This window comes from Helianthus annuus, chromosome 1, assembly GCF_002127325.2.
Source record: "Helianthus annuus cultivar XRQ/B chromosome 1, HanXRQr2.0-SUNRISE, whole genome shotgun sequence".
In the NCBI taxonomy this organism is placed as follows: Eukaryota; Viridiplantae; Streptophyta; class Magnoliopsida; order Asterales; family Asteraceae; genus Helianthus; species Helianthus annuus.
Window position 1 is genome coordinate 143,212,031 of NC_035433.2, and position 10,431 is coordinate 143,222,461.

The window sequence follows — 10,431 nt, forward strand, 5'->3', positions numbered from 1 at the left end:
TGGTCTCGGGCTCGAGCTTGAACTTAAACGACGAGCTATCCTAGCATGGCTCGTTTATTTTATCGAGCTTGGTTCGTAAAATATTCAAGCCACCTTAAGCCCAACTGAGCTGACTGTTTTTTTTTTGTTGATAACATAAAAAAACAAAACAAATAAATACAAAATTAACATAGATTTATGTATTATTACTGGTTGATGGCCCGCAACGCGGGGCGATGGCCGAATAGTTCTCAATCAATTAAAAAAAGACTACTATAATTTTGTTAGGAAAAAAAAACAATGATAAGACCGTATTTTTGGGCTCAGGGCAAAACTGTAAATTTTCAGGACTAATGAGGTAGTGTTAGGCAGCTCCTTGACACGAGAAGAAATTAAATCGAGTAAACCAATTAAAACAAAAAAACCTTTATAGTTTTGCTAAAAAAACTAAAACATTGGGAAAAACGTAACTTTTAACGAGGGCCAAATCATAATTTTAATTCGGGGATAAATCGTAAACTAAATGGACCAACAGGGGAGTGCCAGGAAGCTGCCGGCACGACTGTAATTTTACACTGGGGGCAAATTTGTAGTGTCACCAGGAAAACAAACAAAAACGATGGGGGAAAATGTAAATTTAAGTTGAGGGAAAAATCGTAACTTGGCTGTGAGAAAAAAAAAACTAATGGAAAAATTATAAATTAATACGGGGCAAAATCGTAATTTTGAACTGAGGGCAAAATTGGAATTTTTAGCTGAGAGCAAAAGCATACATTTATTTTTAAGTGGGGGTAAAAACATAATTTTGAACTGATGGGAAAATCATAATTTTAGAGGAAAAAAACTAATGGCAAAACTGTAAATTGAAACGGGGCAAAATCGTAATTTTTAACCGGGGGCAAAATTGAAATATTCACCTGGGAGCGAAAGCGTAAATTTATTTTTAAGTGGGGGCAAAAACATAATTTTGAACTGATTACAAAATCGTAATTTTAAAGCGGGATAAAATCGTAAATTTGTTAGGCCAATAGGGGAGTGTCAAACAGCTGCCTGGCACTATACCTTTGCCGCCTATTTAGCCCAATAAAGGGCGAATCCTATTCCCGTGTTGGCGCCAACACTTGAGTTTGTAGTTGTGGATAATTTGTTTCTTCTAACATTTTAAAAACATAAAGGCATATCAAAATATTACGTATTATTTTTGTTTTTTTTAATATTTTTATATGTTATTTATATAATTAAACTTTAAATGTTAAAAGTTTAACCCTTCCCACGTATTTTTAATTTTAATACATTTAATATTTAATATTAATTAATATACATAAGATTATATAAGTTGAGTCTGTTCACGAGCCAAGCCAGGTCTAGCTCGGGCTCGATTACATATCAAACTAAGTCGGCTTGTTTACAACCGCGTCAATTCTTAACCAAGTTTTTTCCAAGGATATCACCAGCCGTAAGTATTTGGACCGCCCCTAGTCAGGCTTGGGTTTTTTTGGGGCCTATGTGTAAGAGTAGAACCGTACTCGACAATGAAAAAACACCGGTTGGTCTTTCCTAAGTGAACAGCCCATAAACAAATCAACCCACCATTTCAAAACCCCCCAATCGAACCACCAATTCCGTCAACAATGGAGTCATACTCCGGCGCCGGTGGAGTTCCGGCACCAGCAGCAATCATATCATGCATCTTTCGAAACTTTCATGATCCGACGGTTTATATGCGCCGGCATCGTTTCACTTGTTGTCTGCGCCTTTATTCTTCCTGTAAGTTTGTTTATACAATTCACTGTCTATTATATTCTCGTTGTTTATGTTTTGATTGTTGGATGGTTGGTTGCTGGTAGTTGGAATTAGTAGCTAGGGTTTTGATTGTTTGTGATTTGGGGTTTTGGGTATTCTGTATTTTGTCACTTTTTACTTCATTTTGGGGTTTTGGGTTTTGATTGTAAGATCCTGTAAAAAGTTTGTATCTTGATTCTATACCTAGGTTAGAAACTCAAAATAGAATGATTTGTTTGAAAGTTGGGGGCTTTTTGTATAGCTCTTAACGGGGCTCTTAAAGGTTCAGTCCTCTTACTGGCTTAGCACTTAACCATTCGAAAGTTGCCAAACAGCCCCTTAATCCTTTTAGTTCGAATGTGAAATAATGATGAAAGTTAAAGGGGTTGAACTGTTGAAGTTCAACAGTAAAAGAATCACAAGATAGGATTACTTTATTTAGTATGTTTATCGGTTGAATCGAATGGTGTGTTTAATCGCATGTTCATCTACTTGTTTAAATTCGTAGTGATATTAGGAGTTCGAGTCAAAGAAGTTAGGAAGTCTATGATATAAATAAAGTGTCAGGGTCTATGTAATTTGTGTGCAGGTTTATTGAATAGAAGAAAAAGTCGTGATCTTTGTTTTGATCACAAAAAATCCGATTGTTTGAGTGTGGTTTTTTGAATCTGGGTCAACATGATTCAGTGATTGCAAATAATAAACTAGATTATGTCAAATAATAAATCTTGCAAAATCCTGCAAAAAAAAAACAATGTTCTTGATTCAATAATTTTGTTTTTGAGAAGCTGACATGTCACCATATTTCTTGATGCATGCAGATAAAGAGGTGGAACATGTCATACTTGCTTAGTGCCTATGGCATCCATCTACACCATACTCTGAGTATTCAATTTTTTACAGCTCACTTGAGCCATTTGTTGGAGTACTACATGCTGAAAGCTTCCATGGTTGTAGGTACGTGTTCGCTTATGCGTTTACTATATTGAGGTTTGACCATGAAAACATAATGTGTTGACTTCTGGCTCACCAAACATTTCTACAATATTTGTCAGGTTTTCAGCTTGGGTACACTGTGATATTTGGGTCATATGCATCATTTTTCTTTGTCCGCACTGGTTCGTGATCATTCTCTTATTTTTCTTTATCTTATTCACAAGTTTTGCTGATGTCAGCTGCCACATCATGAAAAATGCCATGTCAGCTGCCATATCAGCTGCCACGTCTTTAAAAAATGCCATGTTAGCTGCCACATCAGATGCCACGCCATCAAATATGCCACATCAGCTGCCATGTCCATGGTTTTAAAATACTTTTGAGGCGTGTGCCTCAAGGCGCGTCTCGAGGCGAAATGGCCAAAAAAACGAGCCTGAGGCGCACCTCATGGTGTTTTTAATGTATAGGCCCCTTAGAGGGGCTGAGGCGCTAAGAAAGCTGTGCCTCAGGTCCGCCTCAGGGGATTTTGATAATTGTTTTTGATGTTTTTGACTTTTTGTGTCAATTTCAAGCATTTCTTGTCTTTTTTAAGTGTGTTTTTTTATGATTTTAATGAATCTGATGATGAAATTAGTTAGTATTATTATTTTTATAATATATATATTTTTTATATTTATTTATTAATACCGGCTCGGCCTTACGCCTCGTTTCGCCTCGAGGCTTACGCCTCGTGTGGCGAGGGAAAACGCCTCAAAACTCGTTTCCGTTCTTTTAAACCTTGGCCACGTCAACAAAAATGGCCACATCGGATGCCACATCAGCAAAAACTAACGGGTTAGAGTTCAGTTAGTTAGGGAGTGTTATCAGCCAATAAGTTGGGAGTGCTGGTGTACAAATCGAAAGTTGGGAGTGTTATCGGCCAATTGATAAAAGTTGGGGTTATTTAAAACAATATCCTTAAAAATAATTAGGTTTGAACATGGGCCTTTTTTGACCCATAACCAAATTTTTGCTCATGGGCTACAAATTGTTTGTTTTATTCCGTTAACTTTTTGGTTATATTAGTTAAAATATTTGAACATCTGTTAATCAAATGGGTCGGTTATTTTGGTTTCAGCTCACGTGTAATTTTCTTATTAATTGCAGGACAGATAGCAGCACCACTTGTGTCTACTATTAAAGGATGGTGTTGACTTGAAGCATTGTGTAACAGCTGCTGAGTTTAAATGTCATGACGAATTTAATTACTTTAGCGCTACCTGTAACTGTTAGTTCTGGTTTACAAAATAAGGCTATGCACAACGGATCAGCGGGAATAGTTTTGATTTTTGAAGTGTACTGATGGGTGCTTAGTAGGGCAAGTCTTACGTTCGTCGCTGCAATCAAAGAAGATGATATGCAATTGATAATGGGAAACCCGATATTGATCGGCTGCAAGTGTAATTTTGCAACTTAAACTGAAAGTTTGCATTGGTACAAGAAAAGGGAAACCGGAAGGTGGATATTGGTCACTGAAAATTTAGGGTCAACAATCAGAAAGTCAAAGGTGTAAAAAGTCAATGCTTGACATATAGTCAAAATTGTAAAAAAATCAGTCAATTATGCTCAGATGGCTAAAGATTGGATGCTGGTCAACTGTGGTCAAAATTCAGAAAGTCAAAGTTGATTTTAGTAAAAGATGGACAACTGTACAAACTGTTCAGGAGTTAAAAAAATGACAATGTCAAGATCAAGCGGTTATTAACGACTAAAGTCAAGGCTCTTAAAAGTCCAAATGGGTTGGTTTGGATCGAACAAAAGTGGGAAGATTTGTTAAAGGTGGATTGGAAGATGAAGATTTATGGTATTCATGTTTGTGTGTATTTCATTATCTATTGGGGTTGTATTGTTAAAAAAAATATTGAATGTGAGAAATTTTAGGCCAATCTACACCCACTTCTTTGTCACACTTTTTAATTAAATGTTTAGAACCTTCTATATCAAGTGTATGCAAATCTTTGGTATATTTATCCTCCTGTTGTTAAAAATTACCTAGTTTCTGACTTTCCAGATTGTCCAGCACACAGTGGCCACAATCAGATAAACCGCCTTTCTTTTTGTTTGGGATGTTTAGTAGTTCTTGATGAATTCCAGCAGCTCGATGACACTTCATAAGTACCTTGGTTGCGGGACTTTCAGCCATTAGAAGACAATTGACCATACCAAATGCGCGAGGCTGCAGGTAACTAACAAATGATCGGTTGTTTCATTACAAAAAACACACATGGCCGATGGCAATGCATCCCTTGTCGTGATCCAATTGAGGTGTTTCCTAACATGTTTGTATCATGTTGGTAATTACACTTGTTTAATAATTATCTTGACTAGTTTGATTTAATTTTCTTAATATGATTAGGTCCTGTCAGGTTAAGTGATTGTTAGATAATTCAATTTCCCTCTAACAAACTGTTAGATAACAATTTGTATAGGGACTGTTGTGTCAATAGTTGAAAGTGTATGAGGGGTACTTGTATAAATATGTCTAGTTATAGTTGTCATATGTATATGTGATGAAAACAGGCTAGCAGGAGCGACTCTTATAGCTCCGGTAGTTAACTATTGGTGGCCCGGCTTGCCATCAAACTTATCTCAACAAGCATTTTCAAAGCAGTTTCTTCGAGATCAATGGAGTCTGCGGGTCGCTCACCATTCTCCATCGTTGACGTACTGGTGGAACACGCAAAAATGGTTTCCAAGTTTAACCGTTATTGCTCACAGCCCTGATATTCTATCCCGCCAAGATAGAGAACTCAAGCCGATATTTACAGCTGGCAGAGCAGGTGTTGAGGTACTTAAAATGCATTTTTTGGATGTACCATTGTGTTTATCGTTTTGGCAAAATGGTCGGGTTTGGTAGCGGGTCAAAACGTGTAACTAGGGGTGTTCGAAATTTGATTCGGATTCGAAAAATTCGAAATTCGTCTCAATTCGATCCGATTATCAAGAATTCGAATTCCCACATTTTCTTCAAAAAAATAATTTTCATATAAAAGTTTGGTATCAGATATAATAATTATATATTTTGATTAATTAACTCAAATAAATATGATTTTTGAGGTCTTAAGCTTTAAAAATACATCATTGGCCACTTTTGACCCGTTTGACATGGTAGAGATAAAATAAATAATTACAACTGATCCACTTGTACGTTAATGGGTACTATCTTTTTTGTAACGGATCAAAATGGGTAATTGTGTGTGCACACGCCAAATATGAATGCATCAACTATAATAAAAATGTTTACGCGCTATATGTTATTACTTCTGTTATTTTTTTGTTTGACCAGTTTGACCTACTGTTTGAAAAATGTGAATCTATTGTTTCTCTTTTCTTGTTTATGAAGGAACAAGTAAGACAACAAGGAGAATATGAATCTATCCACCGTGACTTAAGTATTCGGTACATGGGAATTTGATCCAACTGAGAACCCATTTACAGAAAACGAAGGGTGCGTTCATATATGGCAGGGTGATGAAGATATTCTTGTGCCCGTGACACTGCAACGGTATATAGCCCAACAACTTCCATGGATAAACTATCACGAGCTCAAGGGTGCGGGCCACATGTTCCCTTATGCTAAAGTGAACAGTGATGCAATCCTAAAAGCACTTCTTCTTGGCCAAAGCTAGTTAAAACATTGTTAACATAATACAATAAAGCTGTTATATTTAGCATTATCCTTTAGGGTTTGAAATTAATATTAATAATTAAAACATATGGTAATGCGTGCATGTTATTTTATCGTGTTACTTGTGTTTCATTATTTCTTAACCATGGTTAGCGATTTATGAAACGTGTTGTCTCATTCCTGTTATTGAATCATTTATATTTAAGTGTATTAAATGTTACATGTCATGTGATCCTCTTAGGAAACATGTATGTGTTAGTGTTTAAGAAAGTGGCATGTCAAACTATATGTGTCTCATTCATGTTCAATACCCGTGTTAACATGGCATGTTTTACGATCTTCGTGGGGATGGGGGTCACATCTTCCCCATGAATTTGCGAAATGAGGGCGGCAAGCAGTGCTCCGTGTGACCCCGCTCCACGTTAGTACCCCGCAATGCCTCACCGCATGTTAATGACATACTTTTATTAAGATCGGAGAATTTTTTTTTTTTTTTTTTTTGGACACTTATATCCCCGGAAAGTAACAAAGAGACCGTATTCATAAACAACTCCAAATTGAAGTCTAAATAACATTTCATAACACAATTCAACAATATCAAACGTTTTAAAAATAAACAACAATATCCAAATTAATGTCTAAATACTTTTAGATGATAAAAAATAAGTAAAATACTAACGTCCGAAAATTGCATACGGATACCACGTCTTCAATCCATTGCATTGATCAACAAATCACATCATCCATATTTGATCCTGTAATGATAAGTAATAACTAATAAATAAATTTAAATGACTGAGCAAAAGATTTAAACTTTGTTCATGGAACATGTTGAAAGAAAAAAAATATGTAGACTATAATCTAATAGATGATAAGATGATCATGTTGAAAGAAAAGTAAAATAAAACATGAAATACACGCATTAAGGTTACCTTGTGTATAGAGTGTCAAGTGCAGTCACCAATCATCATTCATTAATCTCATCATCACCGTCCTCATCGCCGTCCTCGTCCTCGTCATCGTCCTCGTCCTCGTCCTCGTCCACGTCCTCGTCCTCGTCATCGTCATCGTCATCGTCATCGTCATCGTCCTCGTCCTCGTCCACGTCCACGTCCTCGTCATCGTCATCGTTATCGTCCTCGTCCACGTCCTCGTCCTCGTCATCGTCATCGTCATCGTCATCAGGTCCAGATTCATCAAACCACCTAAATTGAAAAAAGTAGATTTCACGAACTTTTGTTAGCTATATTAATTCAAACAAAATTTAGTTTGTCAGCAAATCGCATGTATAATGAAACAAATAGTGAAGTTTTGTATGTGTTATTTTTATACATCTTTCTAAAATATTATATGGAACGTAGCAAAGGTCATTGTATTGTCTAAAATTTTCTTCCATTGTAATGATATTTAAGAAAATAATAAAAAAATACTGAATTTTTTTTAAATTTACTTCCACTGTAATGATATTTAAGAAAATAATAAAAAAATACTGAAAACAAAAGCAACGTCCAAGCAAAATCAAACACTTTAATTATTTGTTTTCTAAATAAGAAAATTTCACTATTGTTTTTTTAAAGAACGTGAGACTTATGTAGTAAAAAGGTTAGGAAAAAAAGAGAGTAAAGGAGATAAATCTTACATTGGACCATCAAAAAATTAATAGATCGGGAATGTGAGAAATTTTATGCCAATCTTCACCCTTCTCTCTTTTACACCTTTTACTTAGATGTTTACACCATGTTATCTCAAGTTTGTTTAGATCCTTGAAACTCTGAATCTCATCCGGTAGAGAAAGTAACCCGTCACAAAATAACAATTTCAACTTTCTGATGCTTGGAAGGTTACACGGTAAAGATATTAATTTGTCACACTTTCTTAATTTTAAATCCTCCAGTTTTGGAAGATTACACGGTAAACAAATTAATTTCTCACATATAAATAATTCTAAATACTCCAGTTTTGGAAGATTATCTGGTAAAGAAATTAATTCCCCACACCAGCTGATCTCTAATCTTTGTAAACTAATAAACATATCGTTGTTGTCTGCTGACATGTTTATATCGTCAGCATGAAAACACTTCAAAGAATGCATGGACGACAAGTGAATAACCCTAAGACTAGGGAGTCTCCCAAGTGGTGGAATATGCTCGCAGTTATGACACCCATAGAAACCAATTTCAACCAAATTCCTCAAATTGTCCATCCAACTTGGAGAAATGGTCTTTCCCATGTAACTACGCATTTTCAATATCTCTAAAGATGGATTTGGCTCTAATCCCTCAAGAACCTCTTCCATGTATGGAAACATTTCTGGTGTATATGATTCTTTTGTATAATTTTCCAACCAGTCTAACCACAAATTCGACAGATTTGTTTTGCATATGAGATTGGCACTCTTGGCCTCACTTAAACCTCCAACATTCTTAAGTCCTTGTATCATCAACTTCCCCTCAAGAAGATTTAAATCCCCCAATTCACTTATTTTGGCCCCTCTCTCCTTACCAACAGGAAATTGTGGAAGCATTCGAAGACTAGTTAGTTTCTCGATTCCACACGGCAAATGTCGGAGTGAACGACATCTATTGATGTCCAAACGTTGAAGGCTAATCATGTCTTTTAGGCCGTCAGGTAAAACTTCTATTCCTGACCATGATAAGGTCAAGTATTTCAGATATCTGAGCTTGCAAATCGATTCAGGCAATTTACGCAATTCGCTACAATGACATAAAATCAACACTTGCAAGTTTTGGAGATACATAATCGACTCGGGTAAAACTTCTATATCTGAATATGATGAATTCAAGTACCTCAGATGTTTGAGTTTACAAATTGATTCTGGTAATGTCCTTAACTTGGTATGTCACACCCCAACCGATGGCGGAATCATCGGGGCGCGGCACTGAGCGAAACAGATTGTTCAGAAGTTTCCACAACAACTATCATATAATTCAGTTATATAACACGTCCCATACCGTGTCCCAAATAATAACAAGTTATCATAGAAATCAACTAAACAATATGGGAACTGTTCCGACAACTCAGATTCTTAATTATTACAGACCAAATTTAAATATTGTTTAAAGACTTCTAGACGGCTAACTGTAGATCTCACTGACTACAGGTGCCAGTACAAGATCTACAGATAATTATGGCCCTGGAGCAGGTATGTGGACACTGTCCTAAGGTCACAGGCTCCTAGAAGCTTATTATTGCCTCGCTTCCCTAGCACGCTAGTAGCTTAAACACCTGTCACATACGTTAAAATAAAAGTCAATACATATAATGTAAAGGTGAGTACACAAGTTTGATATAGCATATAAAGTTCGAAAAGTTTACGCATAACCAAGCACGTACACAAGGGCAAACGATGCATGTAAATTATCAACATGGGACCATCGATACCAATGACTTCGAGTTGACTGTCCGAGACAGTTCGCAATACATGATTACCACTGTAATCCATGCAAGTAATTGTCCTTAGCAACCCCCGTGTGAACGGGTGCTGAGTCCAAACTATAGTACTACGTTGCTAAAGCAGGCAGATAGCACTCCACGTGTAAACATAATAAACAGCAATCATTTAGACAAGTGATACATGCAAGTAGGTTAGCGTTCAAATAGTTTGTGTTGTTTGTGAATTTGATAGATTACGTATGTAACACCCAAAAGTGCGGAAAGCAAAAAGGGATCGAGTATACTCACAGTGGTTGGTTGTGGATTGAAAGGAGCACTGAGAATAGGTTAGCCTGAATAGTTCGATAACAATACAATGAGTAATGCGGAAAAAGTGAACAGTGGAAACTGGATCGGATAGACCATTCGATCGGGCGGCTGTTCGATCGAGTGGGCTGTTCGATTGGGTTAAAGTCCGTTCGAACGTCCCGTTCGATCGGCCGGCTGGCTCGATCGGCTGGTTCTTTCAAGTGGGTTGTTTCTTCCCTTGATGTGAAGGATGTGTTTGTGTATGATGGTTTGTATTACCTTTCAAGTTGGCCGATCGAACAGTCCGTTCGATCGGTTGGTCCAACCGATCGGTTAGCAGCTGAGGTTTGGCAAAGTGTCACTCG

At 36.7% G+C, this 10,431-nt stretch overlaps 2 protein-coding genes and 1 pseudogene across 2 annotated transcripts; 2 read left to right on the forward strand and 1 right to left on the reverse strand.

The window, feature by feature from the left end:
- Positions 1–1,469: 1,469 nt before the first annotated feature.
- On the forward strand, positions 1,470–5,074 carry LOC110883109 (CAAX prenyl protease 2-like). The gene is made up of 4 exons (XM_022130954.2): positions 1,470–1,746; positions 2,583–2,718; positions 2,817–2,879; positions 3,844–5,074. The coding sequence occupies exons 1-4, from the start codon at positions 1,684–1,686 to the stop codon at positions 3,888–3,890; spliced, it is 309 nt and encodes a 102-aa protein (XP_021986646.1). The 5' UTR covers positions 1,470–1,683; the 3' UTR covers positions 3,891–5,074.
- Positions 4,903–6,412, forward strand: LOC110933466 (annotated as a pseudogene).
- Positions 6,413–7,331: 919 nt separating this feature from the next.
- LOC110933471 (acidic leucine-rich nuclear phosphoprotein 32 family member B-like) lies at positions 7,332–8,975 on the reverse strand. The gene is made up of 2 exons (XM_022176695.2): positions 8,317–8,975; positions 7,332–7,569 (listed from the first exon to the last, which is right to left on the reverse strand). The coding sequence occupies exons 1-2, from the start codon at positions 8,973–8,975 to the stop codon at positions 7,332–7,334; spliced, it is 897 nt and encodes a 298-aa protein (XP_022032387.2).
- Between the last annotated feature and the right edge of the window lie 1,456 nt (positions 8,976–10,431).

Bases quoted from the DNA above. Each gene is read 5' to 3' on its own strand.
- LOC110883109 (XM_022130954.2), top strand. From the start codon at position 1,684: ATGATCCGACGGTTTATATGCGCCGGCATCGTTTCACTTGTTGTCTGC. The intron at 2,719-2,816 runs GTACGTGTTCGC...AATATTTGTCAG, and splicing joins GAAAGCTTCCATGGTTGTAG to GTTTTCAGCTTGGGTACACT. The intron at 2,880-3,843 runs GTTCGTGATCAT...TATTAATTGCAG, and splicing joins ATTTTTCTTTGTCCGCACTG to GACAGATAGCAGCACCACTT.
- LOC110933471 (XM_022176695.2), bottom strand. From the start codon at position 8,975: ATGATTAGCCTTCAACGTTTGGACATCAATAGATGTCGTTCACTCCGA. The intron at 7,570-8,316 runs GTATTTAGAATT...TTTTCAATTTAG, and splicing joins GATAATCTTCCAAAACTGGA to GTGGTTTGATGAATCTGGAC.